This window comes from Poeciliopsis prolifica, unplaced genomic scaffold (assembly GCF_027474105.1).
Source record: "Poeciliopsis prolifica strain line A6 unplaced genomic scaffold, Auburn_PproV2 SCAFFOLD016, whole genome shotgun sequence".
Taxonomy (NCBI): Eukaryota; Metazoa; Chordata; class Actinopteri; order Cyprinodontiformes; family Poeciliidae; genus Poeciliopsis; species Poeciliopsis prolifica.
The window spans coordinates 10,987,240-11,005,192 of NW_026562391.1; the positions used below are offsets into that span (position 1 = coordinate 10,987,240).

At 36.8% G+C, this 17,953-nt stretch overlaps 1 protein-coding gene across 1 annotated transcript in view; it reads left to right on the plus strand.

Annotated features, from left to right (window-relative positions):
- Window positions 1-654: 654 nt before the first annotated feature.
- Window positions 655-17,953, plus strand: part of tacr3a (tachykinin receptor 3a) — a 33,653-nt gene continuing 16,354 nt past the window's right edge. The window contains exons 1-3 of the mRNA XM_055041153.1: window positions 655-1,222; window positions 6,474-6,662; window positions 8,081-8,231. Of these exons, the coding sequence (XP_054897128.1) occupies window positions 855-1,222; window positions 6,474-6,662; window positions 8,081-8,231 (708 nt within the window). The 5' untranslated portion in view covers window positions 655-854. The remainder of the gene's footprint in view (window positions 1,223-6,473; window positions 6,663-8,080; window positions 8,232-17,953) is intronic.

Below are 17,953 nucleotides of genomic sequence, written 5' to 3' on the forward strand. Positions count from 1 at the left end.
GAAAGAACAGACTGTCAAGAAAAAGTTCAACAGTTTTTCAGAAAATGAAACTGATGTATATTTCATGAAATATTTCAAACCTGCAATTTGGATGACTGTGGATGACAGAAAATGAGAATTCATATTTCAGTGTCGAAGAAAATTTGAATATTACATAAGAATGAATAAGAGGATATTTCAAAGAGAAATGCCAGGATTCTATAAAGCATGTTAATTTCTCTGAACTCATTGTTTAGTTTGTGGCTGTAACTATGTGAAAAGGTTGAAATCTTTAAGACTTTAGCAAAGCGTAAGGTGTAAATATACTTTGTGATAATAAATTAGAGGATTTCTACCACAATTAAGTGTTCAAAAGGTGTGTTAGAGAAAAAAGGTCTTCCTGCCACATTTCATATCCTGTATCTGGATCGCTGCTGTCACAACATCATTTTGGAGATAAAGAAACCTCAGCGTGCCTTGACAGATTATACACTGCGGAGACAGGCACCTCATGTTGTTTGGTATTCACAAAGTTTGAAACAGCAGCCACACAATAGTCGATCAATCTGTTTCACTGTTCGGTGCACTTGTGCGTCACTTCGCCTGTTGCTGTGGACGGAGGAGGCTCTGCGTTCACACCCACATTCAACAGGCACCGGATCACAGCTGGTTTACGCACGGATTGGAGAGCAGTCCAGAGCGACTGCAGACCGACATCGAGGAAGATGGGGACTCTTTAATTTGCGCGCAATGGCGCCTATGTGCAAATCCTCTTCTGCCAATCCAGATTTGCGCTTCAATAAGTAGATTAAAGGACAAAAAAACAAAACATATATTGATAGAATAGATCTTAACTCGGATAAAAGCAGCGGAGGATGGGGACCCAATACAACGGATCCAATGTGACATCGAATTACACCAACCAGTTCGTGCAGCCGCCGTGGCGCATCGCTCTCTGGTCGGTCGCTTACAGCTCCGTGTTGGCGGTGGCCGTGTTTGGAAACCTCATCGTGATATGGATCATTCTCGCCCACAAGCGGATGCGGACGGTGACCAACTACTTTCTACTTAACTTGGCCTTTTCGGACGCGTCGATGGCCGCTTTTAACACTTTGATAAACTTTATCTACGCTGCCCATGGAGACTGGTACTTCGGGGAAGCCTACTGCAAATTCCAAAACTTCTTCCCAGTGACATCTGTGTTCGCAAGCATCTACTCCATGACTGCAATAGCTGTGGACAGGTGGGTCTATGAAAATGAACATTAATAATCGTTCAGATAATGCAGTGATTCTTAGTCTATTGACCTCATTTCTTCATCACAATGACGAATAACATTTTATATATATATATATATATATATATATATATATATATATATATATATATATATATATATATATAAATTCCCTTCTCACCCACCGTGGGTGGTTCTTATCCTCTGAGCTCGGGTCCTCTACCAGAGGCCTGGGAGCTTGAGGGTTCTGCGCAGTATCTTGGCTGTGCCAAGGACTGCACATTTCTGGACTGAGATGTCTGATGTTGTTCCTGGGATCTGTTGTAGCCACTGCTCCAGTTTGGGGGTTACTGCCCGAGGGCCCCGATGACCACAGGCACCACTGTGGTCTTCACCTTCCAGGCCCTCTCCAGTTCTTCCCTGAGGCCCTGGTATTTCTCCAGTTTCTCGTGCTCCTTTTTCCTGATGTTGCAATCACTTGGTATTGCTACATCTACCACAAGGGCTTTCCTCTGATGTTTATCCACTACGACAATGTCTGGTTGGTTCGCCATTACCATATATATATATATATATATATATATATATATATATATATATATATATATATATATATATATATATATATATATATATATAATGAACTGCCACATAATGAACCATATACATGAGCCAGTATGATTGCATTAAATTTTATTATCCAGGGCTGCTGGAAAATTTAATTAGACTTGATTAAAGCTTGCTTATTTCTTATATTTAATTCTTGAAGATGAACTGCGGTTTATTCAGCTTTTATGTCTTTTCCAAGGCTTCGCTTTGCATTGAACTTCCCAATTGTCTTCTTGCTCTCTTCATTACACCACCCTGATGTTAATTTTCCACTAGAGGAAATCCTCTCATGGTTTTTTTAGTTTTTTTTTTCACATTTTCCCCTATTGCTACCACAAAACGTCTATTTTTTGTATTGGCGTTTATTCAAACATAACATGTTGAGCAAATTGGACGTGTAAATAAATTATTACTTTTGTTTGGCCTTTTTCTATACTGAAAAGAAAACTGAGAAATGTCAAACTCTTTACTGTGATACCCCTAAATAAAACCATGCCCATCAAATTGCTTTCAGAACTCACAGAGTTAGAGTCCACCTGCGTATAATTCATGTTAGCACAGCTGTTCCAAGAAGGCCTCAGAGGTTTGTTAAAGAGCATCACTAAAGAAACAGCATCACAAAAACCAGGTTGGGAAGTTTAGCTCTTAAATCAATATTGCAAACATAGAATGGAGATCTGGTCAGTAATCTGAAAATTAAAAGTGAATGGTACAAATGTAAACCATCACAGCTATGACTGGGCAGGTCATGGTTGTCCATCAAGATTATAATCTCAGGATTATAATCTGTTCACAGCACAACAATTTGTTTTGCTCGCTATAATTAAGGCCTTTATGGAGGAGTAACAAGAACAGAGCCACTGTGGAAACAAAGCCATTTGATTGTGAGGTGAAAGAGACACAGTGAACTTGTGAAAAAAAACTGCTTTGGTTAGAGTAGACTGAAATTTGGTATTAGGCATTCGTGCAAAATCCTATGCTTGAAGTAAAACCAAGTCTGCCCACAATTCCAGCCTCAACACATGGTGATGACTGTTGGTAGCCTTTCCTTCAACTTGGACAGGGAATCTGGCTGATGGTCAAGCAGATGGAGCTAAATACATGAAATCTCTGGAGAAAACCCGATGCTAGACACAAATAGAGTTTTATCTTCAAGCAGGAAAACCTCATTAAGAGGCAGAGTTACAGTGGGAAGGTTTCATTCAAATCCTAGAATTTAGTTAAAATGGTCTAGTCAAAGCCTGGCGCTAAATCCAACAGAGAAAATGTGGCAGTTCTTGAAAATGGATTCTTGCTGATGCCCACCACATACTCTGACTGACCTTGATATTTCAGTCAATGACAAATGAATTAAAAAAATTAGCAAAATTATATCAGAAGGTGGTCCTACAAATCTTCAAGATTTTCATGAGAAAATAACGTTGAGAATATATTTATTTTTGTTACATCACAAACAGGCTGAATCAATAGCTTTGAGAATGGGAGTTTGTGCCAGCATGTTAGAAAAGATTTCCCGTTTTTAATGCTCTAAGCTTTTTTCTTTCAATCACATGCAGTCATCCTTTCTTCTCTTTCACACATTCCTTCTCCTTTCTTGCCTCTTTGTCTGTGTCCGATTGCTCTGTGGTTTCCAGTTATTTGGAAACTCAACACTTTCAGCTGGGCGTTAATCACTGAACCATCATAATTTCCCCACTGGGGGACAATAAAGATCTATTATATTCAATTGTATTCTATTGTATTCTATAAAAGCCGATGATGAAGACAACAACAACAAAACAAAATAAGGACGCAAGGAAGGAATAGCGGTGTTGTTAAGTTTGCATGCTGAGCGTGCTGTGATGTTGTGTGAGGTGTCTTCTCAGCACAGTGCCTTCCCTTGACACAAAACAATGTATTTCCTTGGGCAGAGCTCGTTTTGGCTCCTCTACAGCAACTTCAATTGGTATTTTTGGCCTGCAGTGCCCCTTGAATCTCACAAATTGTTTACTGAGAAAGAGAACATTGCCATGACCTAGCCTACATGATGCAGATGTAACCTCTGGTCATGCTTTCCTTAACCCTGGTATGGCGCTGTCTCCGCTCAGATGTCTTGAAATGGCAGAAGCCACAGTTCGTGATCATCTGTGAATTTGTCCTTCCTGCAATTTCTCTGCAGGCAGGTGTGTTTATGAGGACTGCTGCAAAAGAAAGACACGTTTTGGCATCAAGAGTGAATTCACAGCAGGCATTCCATCTATTTATCCTGAGTTACTGAACATACATACACTGTCAGCACTCCGTCCATAAATAGTGATGCTTAAATTGTTTATAAATATGGACTTAATTATGAGTGTTTGAAGTAGATGATAATTATAGAATTAAATAAAACTAATAAATACTGAAAACATTACAATGTAAAGTTTCTAGTGAAACCTGATCAGTCATGCATATTCATATTCAGCTGGGCAGAACAGTTTCAACTCATATGCACCATCCGCTTCAGTTCCCTCGCACAACCTTTCCTCTGGATTTAGGTCAAGAATTTGACTTGGCCATTCCAAAACATTAACTTAATTGCTCTTCATCTATTCTTTTGTAGAATCACTTGTGTGTTAAGTCTCATGTTTCTTCTACATGATTCACATTCAGATGAAATTTATTTCCCAAATAGATACCATTTCTGTTTCTAGCTCACCAACACAGCTATGAATTTATGCTTTAGCTAATGCTCCCAAACTGTTTTTGGACAAAGCTACTTTTTATCCCAAAGAATGACTCTAACTCTGCAAATTTAACAAATTATACAAAGCTCTGCTCCACTACTGTGTGTTGAATAAAAAAATTCAGAGGCAAAAGGTTGTTTGGCCTTATCTGAATACAAAATCATGATTTTGAACATTCTTCCGATATGAGCAAACACTTTGTGATCAGACATACCTTTTATTATTGTTATTATCTTACTGCTTTGATGTTGCTTTTTTCACAGTCATGCACAGTTTGGTCCTGACACAAAATTTATGCATGACCATTAACATGACATTATGTCAAAAAGGAAATTCATGCTCCTAAAGTAATTATTTGGGAGTTTTGATATCATAACAAACTTTGTCTTTGGGAAATATTTCTCTAGATGTTGAGTGTCACTAATGTGAAGTTTTTCTTTTATTTGTGCATAGTCAACCAGAATGTTCATTAATGAGCTTCACACACATATCTGGATGTACAGATCTGCAAGTTGCATACAAAAATACATATGGATAATATTTAAGCAAAGGAACCCATCTCATCAGATTTGTCAGTGATTTTAAATTTTAAAGAGAACGTTTCTTTTTAGAACTGGACCAAAACATGATTAAAAGTGATTAACTTTGCAGCTATTTTTAGTCCATCCACTAAACACAGATATGTGTTTCAACTGCTTCTCCACTGTCCCAAAGGAGAAAGAGTCAATTTCTGGTCAGTGACCTTATTCAAAGTGCAATAAATCTCCAATAGTTTGCAAAATCAGGCCTTGTAAAATATGGATCAAAAAGGGGACCATTACAGCAATGGTTTCCAGTGTGAAAATCTAAAGCAGGGTTGAGTCTTGAAGACTTAGATTTTAACTGATTGCACAATGTTTAGCTGCTAGAGTGAGTATCTTCAGGTAACTTCTTCTAGGTCCACAACATCATCTTTTTGAATATTTCATTCCTTCACTGGCCCAATTACAAATTCAGAAATATTTGTTATTGTGCTTAGTAAATATAACCTATTAATTTTCTGCAGCCTAAAATCTGTGTATCTGCTTCTAGGTGTTTCTGCATTTTATTTTAACATATGCTGGCGATGTATAACCATGACTGAATTTCTCAGTGCCTTCAACTCCATCACATCAGCCAACATTGTCTTTCAATCTTGGTTCATAAATCACCCTGCTGCAAATACTTGATTAGGGATCTAGTGTTGGGGCCAGTGTAATGCAGTTTCACACAATTACTTGTGATTGGATGAAGCATCTTTGTTGTCCCTCAGGGAGCTGCTCTGGTAACAGAGAAAAAGCCAATTGTTTTACCTCCTCAGTGAGACTGAATTTGCAGTTCTGAAGCTTTTTGATCAGCAGTTTGAAAATCATGCAGCATCCAGAATGGGGTTTTATGTGACTGGTAACTTTTAGAGTTTCAGTAATGTTTTGAAAGGAAAGCCTCATTCATTTTCCTGAAAGCAGAGCAGCAGAGCTTCTGCCCACTGCGCTGCTGTTGTAAAATACTCACCAGATGTATTGCACCCAATAAACTTGCATGTAAAATCTTATGAAATAATCAAATATTTTTTTATGGAAATGATGTAGCTTCTCAATACAACAGACAATGAATACATTAACTACAACAAACAGATCCAACATTTTTTACAGTTCTTTGAAGTTGTAGTAAAACTGGTACATTAGGTCATTCCACCTGGTCAAAAACTTACAAAATTACATCCTCTACAGGCTGCTCTGTTTTAATTTCCTTCTTATTATTTTATTATCTTTTCAAACAAATTTCCTATTTCCAGGAAGACACAATTTTTTGTGTGTGGAATATTGAGTTCAGTAAGATTAAATCGGTTAATCAGTAATTAACTATCTATATTCTGTGTCCAAGCACAAAGACTGTCTCTCAAAATGTCAACCTTCTTCCCGCAGATACATGGCCATCATCCACCCTCTGAAGCCCCGTCTCTCAGCAAAGGTCACCATGGGAGTCATCATCAGTATCTGGAGCCTGGCAGTGGTACTGGCTTTCCCTCTGTGCTATTTCTCCACCACTCGAGCTCAACCCCACAGAACCATCTGCTATGTTGCCTGGCCTCGCATGGAAGAAGACCACTTTATGTGAGGAAATATAATTTCAGAAAGATTATTTGTTTCTCCCCAGGTAACTTTCAGAGGTTTAAAGGTTTTCACTTGAGCTATGGTGGTGGTATCCATAGGGATACTTACTTATTTATTTATTTATTTATTTATTTTTTATCAAACTGGTAGAAAGACTGTAATTGTATTACATATGATGACATATAACACTATTAGTTTTTGACATTTGTCTTTTTCTTGTAAGAAAATTTCAAAATACAATCTTAGTCAAAGGTTTGACTGAACAATATGCAACATTAATTCCATTAAAAACAAGTATTTGGTGCACAGTCTTAAATTTATTGGTAATTTCTTGCAGCAAGGATAGTTTTATGCTCAGTGGGAATCATTGTCTCGTTGGAAAGTCCATTTACTGTATGTCCAAGTTTCAACCATCTGGCTATGAATTTCAGGTGATGTTGAAGATCGTCATCTTTCTTAATTATCCTGCCGTCTCTCTACATTGCACCGCTTCCACTGATAGAAAACACACCTCACCATGATGCTGCCACCACCATACTTAAGCATCAACTTTGCTTCTCAGCAAATGTTTCCTGTTCAAATAGCTTGACTATTGTCTCCTCTGATAAATGTTTTTCTGAGAAGGTGTTTCACAACTCCTTCTGGGAAGCTGCAAATTTACTTGAAAGGGTTTTTATTTTTCTGATACCATCTAATTTAGACTTGCTTTGATGCTAATCATTCTTCACTACAACACTCATATTGTAGAATCTTTTACTTTATGGTCAGCTTATACTTGGTGAATCATGGATTATTCTCATACTTTCTTTCTGAGGTTGATTGTTTTTGATCAAAATAATGTGTAGTCTATGCCTAAAAGTTGTGCCAGGAAACCAACTCATTTAAATAAACTACAGAAATGATCAAGAACAGTAGTCAAATATCCATCTGCAATTATGCATTCTCCACATGCACAAAATTTTCTTATATAAACAATAACATGCAGGTGGTCTACATTTGTAGATCTGATTATGATTAAGTCAGTGCCTCACCAGCTTTGCACCTCAACGCACGTCACTGGGTCAATCAAATAATCATGAGGATTTATGGTCGAGATGAAGTTATGTAAGCTTCTGATCAGAGCTGAACAGGGCATTGAGTGAATTACTGCTTAAAGTGGAGCATAAAAATATCTAAGCCCGGAACAAAATTAATTCTGTCCCACTCGACACCTTCTCGTGGTGCTTGGCTTGCTAAATTGGATTGCAGATTTTGAAGCTGAGCTGAGTTTAAAAGGATTGTATCCACTCTGCAGCAGAGCAGTCTGTGATTGCGCCACCTGATTAGCCAGTACTTGCAAAGGATTAACCGCAATGTTTTAACGTGAACATGTTTTATGTTCTCCTACACACTGTGATATTTCCTGTCTTTCCCCTCAGGTATCATATCATAGTGACCGCGCTAGTGTATGTACTGCCCTTAGTGGTGATGGGCATCACTTACACCATCGTGGGGGTGACACTGTGGGGTAGTGAGATTCCTGGAGACTCATCTGACAACTATCATGGACAGCTCAGAGCTAAAAGGAAGGTAGGCAAGCTTAATGATGGTTTTTGCTTTTGGATGGAAATGAAGCATGACTTGTGTTGCTTCAAACGGAGGTTTGAAGCAACTTGTGTTTTAGCTTTCAGTTGTAATGCTGTAAACGGGGAATAAATTGTGTTTATTTGCCTGTGACACATTTTCAGATAACCTGCTCTTCTGATCTTCAGTCATAAGATGAGCTGAGATCAAAATATTTGGAAGCAGTACTTTGGAATTTATTGTTTCTTTCTTGTAAAAAAAAAAAAAAGAAAAAGTAATAATATTTAAATTTGACATTTTGTCATGATTTAAGCATGCCAAATAATACCAGATCTCTGGATAATTTTGTCATGATTTAAGCATGCCAAATAATTCCAGATCTCTGGATAATCCCTTAGGAATTTGCATTTAGGAACTTGCATTGTCTGAATGAAACTAGAGTGGTGAAAACCATTCATTCTCCATTACCTTTTTTTGCAGCATGTTCCATGAAAGTCAATCCTGCAGATAAAGACAAGAATACAAAGCATCTTAGTAAAATTAGATGTTAAAGCTTAAGGCCCTATATAAGCTTTTTGTTACGTCGATAATTGTGTTCATATTTTTTATGCAAAAGCACTAAGACTTTATTAAAACTAAAAAATATTACTATACCAAGTACATACTAGACTTCGATTGCTTCAGCTAAATTAAACATACATCATCTCACATCCTTTCAGGCGTATTAAAAAAGCTGTAATTTAGTAGACTGTGCTAAAATATTTAACAATGCAGGCCACATTGTCAAATGTTCCCACCTAAAAGTGAAAATGTTGGCTCTGGCACTTAGTGGCAAACATGAGTCTGTTGCTCAGTCAAAATTTCAGAGAACAAAAACTTTAATTCCACGAATCCCAACTTATTTGATTGTCATTTATTGTCAATGCAACTGGACAGGCCTGTCTTCAGGGTTTATGAGTTTGTCTGCATGTCTAGCACCTTCTCCTCTATCCTGAGGAGTCAGAATCTTCTTACAGACATGTCTTCATACTGGAGCTGTTGGCAACAATTACAGAGAATTAACACATGTGAGAAAACTCTGGAACATGATTTGGATAACCAATAATTGTACTTTTACCATCATTGTTGTACTCTCCCCTTAAAAGGCATTGTATAAAACCAAGTTCTTTCATGTCCTCTATTACATTAAAAACAACATATTTTTCTTTGGTTAGTTTAATCATATCTATTATTCATTCAATTTTAGGTGACACTATAAAGGACCCTGATTTGTAGTAATTATTAAAACTGAAAAACCTCATAACCAATTTGTTAGTTCTGTGTCTTAAGGAATATATTTCAGGTGTGGCGAGAGAAAAATAAGGCTCACTATTCATTTACAAATGAATACTTGTAAATGACTAAATCAGTTTATAGCTGAAGCATAGAAATGTTTGAAGAATGATATACTTCAGCTGTCTGAATAAATTACTGACTGATCATGTTTGTCACTCTCCTGGCAGCGGCAGCATGACTCCATTGGCCCCAATACTGAAGTCACAATAGGTGTTTGCATATTGCACAGCAAAATCCCTAGGAATGTCTTAAATCATCAGTCAGTTGTGTTTATTTAATCAAATTAATAGATTAGATATCACATCTACATATACTAGCAACAGCTCTGCACTGCACATCTTGGTAGCTTTGCTGCTGTATTGTACTGTTTCCATTTTCAGATAACTAGCCTTTTTTTTTTAACCTAATTCTGCTTTAACATCTCCACCACTTCATTCATGATCTGACTGCTGTGTGCTTGCATTGTTTGAATTGTTGCAAACAATTCACTTCAGTTTACAATTATTATATTATTATTTTGTGTTGGCCTGTCACAGAAAGCTGTTATAAAATATAATAAACTTCTCAAGGCACCATACCGAGACTAAACCTTTATCACCCGATGCCCACTTTATGTTTTCTGGGAATCGTTGCTGGTCTCCTCGTGGTGTCCATTCCGTTTTTAGAGAATGGTTCTCTGGGGACGTCTTGCTGAAAGACTGAGCAGATCAATAAGTGAAAAGAAATTATTTTGTGCCTTGACATGTGTGCTGCTCCTTGCGGAAAGGGTTTTGATTTAAATCAAATTTGTGTCAGCAGTATATGCCAAGTATACTATAGGTCAGTACTCAAGCTGTGAACAGAAGAGCTTTAAGAAAGACAAAAACAACAATAGGCAATGCTGTCAAGTGTCAGCATATTGTAAAGAAAAACAAAATTCAATGACTCTAAAGGCAATTTGTTTTATCAAGTTAAGCAGTCAAAATGATTCATATTCTAGGTAACTGCCAATCTGTGTACTGTCTCATGGTTCGGATTCCTTCATTTATCACTTGCGTTTTCCAATTAACTCTGTGCTATTTTGCCAATTGTTTTTAGATCATTGTAACTCATTTATTGGAGGACAGAACATGCATTGAAGAACATTAATCAAACTGTATCTTTTAAAGCCATTTTAAATAACATAGAGCACAAGGTTAACATTCTGATGCCTTCAACACTGTTTGGGTGATATTAGACAAAAGAAAAGACCTGCATCTCTCAAAAAAAAAAAAAAAAAAAGAAAAAAACAAATGTAAAAGAAATGTCATTTTTGCAAACAATAATTTCAGCTTTTTAAGGCTTTTACTTTGGAGTATGTTTTAGTCTTCCTTTGAAATCCCAATATGGTTGTCTTTTAAGGACAGTTTTAGCTCCATTAGCTACTTCATATGACAATTTTCTCAATTTATATTAATTGTAGAGAATAGAAGTTAGGCTTTATTTTTATAGCACCTGTAACACTGGTTGATTTCCAGTCCAATGATTTACAGCATAGGGCTGTAAATCAGCACTGACACATTAATTTTATCATCAATGTGCTATTTCCATCTTTGAAGCTATGAATTTCCATCTATAAAATGTAATTTATAAACTATATTTGAAAGTCCCAATGACTAGCTCTTTCTAGGAACCACACACTTTACATATTCATTATCAGAATTGTGCATGGCTTTGATTTCAAATTACACCAATATGCTTCCACAAAAAACACAGCTCGTAAGTCCAGTTTTCCAGAATAGCTGTGAGGTCTCTGGTAACGTAAGATAAAATGACATCCTCTATCTGAAGTGTAGCTTAAAATTGCTGGAGTGTGTTTATCTTTTGCTGTTATATTATTCTTCCTGAAGAGAGCCAGTGCTCTGTTGCTATAGTATTTTGCTCTTTCTGCAAATGCTGACACGTATGTGTGTCAATGACAGGCACAACCTGCCTGTTCCACAGAAGCTGCCTGCTTTAAGTTCCCAAAAAGGTCCAAATCAAACAGCACACAGTGTTTTAAAATTATTCAAACCGTGGGCTCCCACCGTCCCTGGTCCCTAATCATGGAAGTTGTCTTAGCTGCAATTAATTTAAAGTAAAAGATAGGTTGAAAAGAACTATCTTTCCATCACTGTGAAGCTCACCTTGCTTCTTAGTGAGAATGTGACAGAAATATGTAATACAGGGTTTCTGAATGTATTGCTGTCTGCGCAGTCAGAAAGGATCACACCAGCTGTGTGAGAGAGTGAAGTGGGGAGACTGAGTGAAAGAGACAAATTACTGCAGAGGATACACAGGGACCTGAACTAAGACACAAGCAGATCCTCAAACCAAAGAGAAAAAATGTAGCATAAATATAGAGGCAGAAAATCAAAATACACATAAGAAGGAGCATAAGAAATATATAAGCAAACAAAATGCAAAGAACTGAATATGATGAACTACATATCTCAATATGAAAATATAGCAGGAATAAATAACAAATAATGAAAATAAAAATTAAAATCCACGCCCAAGGATCATGACAATATAATGTTTAAACTACCACTAAAACAGGCCCCTGTGTGAAGAATGTCAAACTGTAATATTTCTTCAACTTAGCAATAGTTCAAAAGAAATTGTTATAATTTTCTCAGCTATGACTACTGGAAAACAAAAAGCCCTTTGCAAAGATGCTTAATAGAATAGTTTGTTTTGTGTAACACACTGGACTGTTTGACATTTCATTGTTTCACCATCTTAAAAATATAAATTTTGTATGAGGTTGCAGAGGACCAGTTTGTTTCTGGGTGTTCTTGTGTAATGACCTCTCAGTTTTATATTTGGTCTATAAAGTTCACATATTCTTTCTGTACAATGAGATTTGCTAAGGAGGCATCATTGCAAACAAGAGGCAATAGAGCTTCACCGTCAGAGCCTGATGGAAAAAGCAGCCTGATGAAATCAGGTCAGCCGTTACTGACTTTGTGGAGTAGTATTGATCAACTTTTATTTCTCTGTTTAATGCTTCTTTCAGGCATTCTGTTACTTTTTCTCTGAATGTACTGTGATGATCATGATTTGTGCCACAGAAAGTCTGGTTCACAAATAATTTTTTTGTGATGAATAGGGAACTGTGGGGCTTCTTGTTTGGAAAGAGATTAGTTTAGGCAGATATATTTTATGTTTGCGCTCTGAAGCTGAGCAGTAAACAGACACAGCAGTGCTTTTGGCCAAGTACCAACATCATTATCCTAACTAGTCACTGGGAAAAGGTTAAAGATTAGTTCAGACAGCAAAATTTTGTGTGTTTAAAACTTGGAAGCTTGCTAATGCGCAATGGAATCACATTTGTTTCATCTGAATCTTTTGTGATTAACTCAGTGGCAAATAGTCATTTGATATTATTTCTGCAAAATTTCATATAAGAATCCCCATTTTGGTGCAGCAGTCAGTCAGTGCATCACAAAATAGAAAAACTATCATTCTTCCTTTAAGCTCCTTCAACGCTAATGCAAATTTTCTGTGATCCATTTGGATTAGTTTTTTTCATTTGCAGTGTAACCAGATCAATTATTATATTAGCACAGTGCTGTAGCATTGTGAGTTTGCGAGATTTATATGTTTCCCTGCTTCAACATACCCGATTTGAATCAAGGAAACTTGTTGACATGCTGAGAAGAAAATTAGTCCATTAATAACTGTAACACATCCAAGCAGGACGGCTGGTAAGCAAGGCTGCTGAAGAAGCTTAAAGAACTGTCCATGGGTCCTAGTATAGGAGGAGATTGTGGCGGTGAGAAGCTGTGGTGTTAAAGTCAGCTGTTATCAGCTGCACATGCAAACCTTTTTGATTACGTTCAATACTCGCACTTACTGCATGTGCAATTTTTTTATGTTCTTGCAAAATTAGCACTTTTTATTAGGAATCAGACCCAAGGAGTTTATGGTCGCCAATTCCTCATATCGGTAGGATACAGAGCAGAAGGTCTGAGACTTTCTTTCATTTTGGATTTTGGCTGGATAATGTTCAGGGGTGAACATTATCCAGGGATTTTTGTCTGGTTTTCTGGAGTTGTATCTACCCTGTCAATAAGTTTCATGCCACCTGAGTGTCCTAGATCTAAAGAGAAAGTTTTGAATCTCGGTAAACTTGCTTAGCTCTCTCAGACACTTCTCTCTGCCCTGATTCACCTTCAGGCCTGCCTCAGTGGGAACACACCGTTAAGCCGACCAACATCCAACCTGTGGATGCTGCTACACTTTTGCTGACACATTTTTTTTACTTTTATAAAGTAACATATGGACTTCATCAGTAACTATGACAGATACTTAGAGGCCATTAAATAGAAAAGGAAGAATACCTGTGGTATTGAAAAAAAAATATTAGGCAAATATTACCACATAAATGTCAGAATTTGTCCACTTTGTCACAATGCAGTCAAATTCCACTTGCTTGGATTCCTTTATTTTCCATGAAGCAAAAGAAGCTTTCATCCTTTGTTATTTATTCTCACTGATGCTGAATAAAAGAAAATCACTTTTGATTTAATCCACTCTGCCACTATCACTACACCACAGGTGCTCTATTTTAAGCTCATACCTGGGGCTCTGCTATGAAAATGTCATTTTAAGAAGGAGTCCTAATGAACTGTCTTAAAACAGCTCTTTGAGGTGTTCTGCATTTGAGCTTTTACTGCAGACATCTCTGATTGCCCATTACTTTCCTGATTAACTTTGCTATGTTTGAAGGTAAGGGTGGAATAGATTACCTTCAGAAGAGATTTTTTTTTTCTCATAAGAATTAAAATGCTAAGCAATTGCGTGTGCCACTACCAAAGCAGAACTGACTGAAATGGTAAATTTCTCACTGACAGGTGTTAGTACATGTCTGTGATGAAGCACAGATCTGTATGAATAACCGATGGCTAAGGTTGATCCAAGTACACTAATGTGACAATATTATGAACTGCTATGGTTACATAATCAGTTGTTCTCCGCACCACGAATTACAAGAGGTGAAAATAAAATAAGTCGTATTTTAAACTTCAAGCACAAGAGATTTTAGCAACAATGGTAGGATTTTTACTCTCAAATAAATCTGTCACTACATCATGCAGTGGTTTGCACATATGATTGGCGCAGCATGAAAGTATTTGAAGCGATAGCTACAAACATCAGTAGTTACTCTGATGTTTGCACAGGAAAAGCCCAGGATTTGGGTGAAATTGTAGGCAGACTAACAGGGTGGAGACTAACAGGGTGGAGACAGCGAACAGCCAGGCAGAATAGCTGCAGTGTCAGCGGTCCTGAACCTAAAAGATAAGAGTTCATTTTCACGCAAAAAAGCACAAAAATGTTCACTGCATAGTTGAGATTACCTGAGTCCAGTGTGATGCCCAACAGAGTTTAACAACAATTTGGAGAGGAGTGGTGAGAAATCCAAGGCAGAAATCCTGCAGGGGCCAGGTTGACTGATAACCACTGCTTCAGTGTCTAAATACCACACCCCCACAACATCCCTGAGGAGCACAGCGGTGGACAGACAGATGAGACAGAGGGAAGGAAAGCTGAAGGGAAAGAAATTAGGAACCCTGGAAATAAACTGCTGTGACTGTGATAGTATATCTTCCTCAACATGGTGAAAGGCTCAATTCTGTGTAAATCAGCTGAATCAGAGTATGGAAGAGATTCTAACCATATATGTAAATTATTTTATAGGCAACAAATAAATAATTTGACTGCTGCAAAAATTATATAATGATTAATGTACAATTTGGAATGTAAACATTAACAATTCGATGTGTAATGATGGCACTTGACAAAATATAATTCTTCAATTCTTGACTCTACTACTACTTTGGATTTTGATGTTATAAAGGACATTGAAATGACTTGTTGCAGAAAGAGGCTATACAAATAAAATGTATTAACATTCATAAATGTTCAATCATATGCTAAGATGTCTATACCACTAACTTTATGTGAAACATGTAAATTGTTTGGTTTATTTTGGTGAGTCACTTCACTATTTACACAGTTTCTCTGACATTTTGTCAAGTAGATGGAAAACCTTTGCCGTTTTGAAACTTTTATACACTTTCACATGGATAACAGACTAACTCCTGGTGAAGGGTTTGTTGCTTCATCCAAAAGTAATTTTATACCATAGAAACAAACCATGTATTTTAAATATGTTGCCTTGCAAGTTTGCTGTCTATTAAATCTAACTCACTGAAAAGAGTAAAACTAAATGACTGTTAAAAAATGCCTGCCAGGAATCATGGCTCTTCGTTCTCAATGGTGAAAAGGAAAGTGCTTTCTTGCTTGAAATTCACTCATAGTTCAAAAACTATCCTCAGTAATAACATGGGCAATTTTTAAATCCACCACTAAGGTTTACTAATGTTTACAGGTTTTCTACTGACTTATGTTGCTACTTTTCCAGGAAAATATTCCTTAATGACAGCACTGACTCCAGTCCAGCTTGACGCACCAAATGTATTATAACTAATCACGTAAAAGAAACTAATTGGAAATGCTTTAAAAGTGACTAATTGTAACAGTTACCAATGCCAATATAATGAATGTTAAATGTATTTAGACTGAGGTGGTTAAGTAAAACAAATAAATAAGAATGTTTTTTTTTTGTTTGGCAGTTTTTGTTTGGCAATATTGATGCTCACAGTTTTTCTCTGTAAAATGTGACTGAACTTGACCTTTTTCCCAAAGATGGAGATATGTCTGAAGATTTGTGCTGCATTTTCAGCAAAATGTGGTTATACACACTTTATATTTTTATGTGTAAAAAGATTTTGAAAACCATGTTTAATTTTTTTCCACTTTGCTTTCATGTACTGATTTGCTTTGCAAGTGTAGAATCCTCTGAATATATTTCTGTGCTACTTCAGAGTGCCTCCTTGATCTTGTGATTAAATTGGTCCTGAAATTCAAATGAAATGAGTTCAGTCAGAGCACAGAGAATAAGAGATGGGTGGCGAACAAATAAAAAAGAAATTTACATACTGTGGAGCAGAACCCAGAGGGCCAGTGTCAAACTTTGTTTTACTATGTTCATGTTTTACGAATCCTGAAGCCAGTGACAATAAATTGTGCAAAGAAAAGAAAGAAATGTCAAAGCAATATGTTGGTGTAGGTTGTTTGTCATCGAGGTCATGGTAATGCTGAATTTGAGGATCATTCACATATCATTTGATAGACTTCAGCTCAGACTAATTTATGATGCTTAATATTTAAAAGCTAAAAAATAGATACTCACATTCAGGAATGATGAACATGGATGTCCCCACTTCATTACTGTGTTGTAAAGTATTTATACGGTTAAGGGCCTAAATTTATTTTATTTTTTTTTTGTTCTCTCTAGACAACCACTTCTCCTAAAGGTTAGAATTTGAACAGTTTAACCAAGTTCATGAGTTTGTGTCATTTAAAACTTTGAAACAATGCTAGAGAACATGGTCATAATGAAGAGGTCATAATCCTTTCACAGACACATACACTGTAGGTTGTATGTATCTGGACATAATGAAAGTGTTTGGTCTTTATGAGAATTTTTAGATGCAACCCAGAAACCAAACTATCAGCAAGTGTCACCAGTGACCGCCTCGATTCAAGCAGGAGCTTTGCTAGTTGCCGGTGTTACAGCAATATTAGCAACTGCAATATTAACAAACTGTTTAGCCGTTTCTGCATTTAAAGGATGAAAAGAGAAGCTTCTCAGACTAGAAAGTAGATTTATAGACCAAGCAACCTGAACCCTGAGTTTAGCCGTGGTCACTTCAAACAGAAGTGAACAAATGTGGCACTTTTCTGTCCTGTCTGGTTTACTTTTGCCTTTGATTAGAATTAAGAAGTCCTGTCGGATCGGGATTGGACACAGTGTTGCGTCGGGTTGGATTTAAACTCTATGCCAAACTTAATCTTAATCAAAAAGAACATTATTTGGAAATATTGAAGCGACACCTCAAGAAATCAGCCTGGAAGTCAAAGCCTGGGTACAAATAGGTCTCCTAAATGAACAATAAGATTACTGATACCACCAAATTAATCACATATAGTCTAAAGGGCAATAAAATCAGTGTACTGTTGTTGGAAATATTTTATGCAGACTATCGCTATCCTTTAATAGACTTCATGAAGTCCTCATAAGGTCATGCGTTTCAGTAACTTATCTCCTGGTGTCTGCAGAAAGGAAGGAATGCCCTGACCTTTAGATTGATGATGCTTAACTGCTAATGCAGAGGCACATAAAATAACAGAATTATTTTCTCAAGGCCTCGCTTCATGTGAGGAAAAAAAAAAAAGACTAATGCTTTAACTGAGCAGGCAAGGAAGTCATTCATCATTGGGAAAAGCCTGGTAATCTTGTGAAGATTGAAACATCAATTCAATGC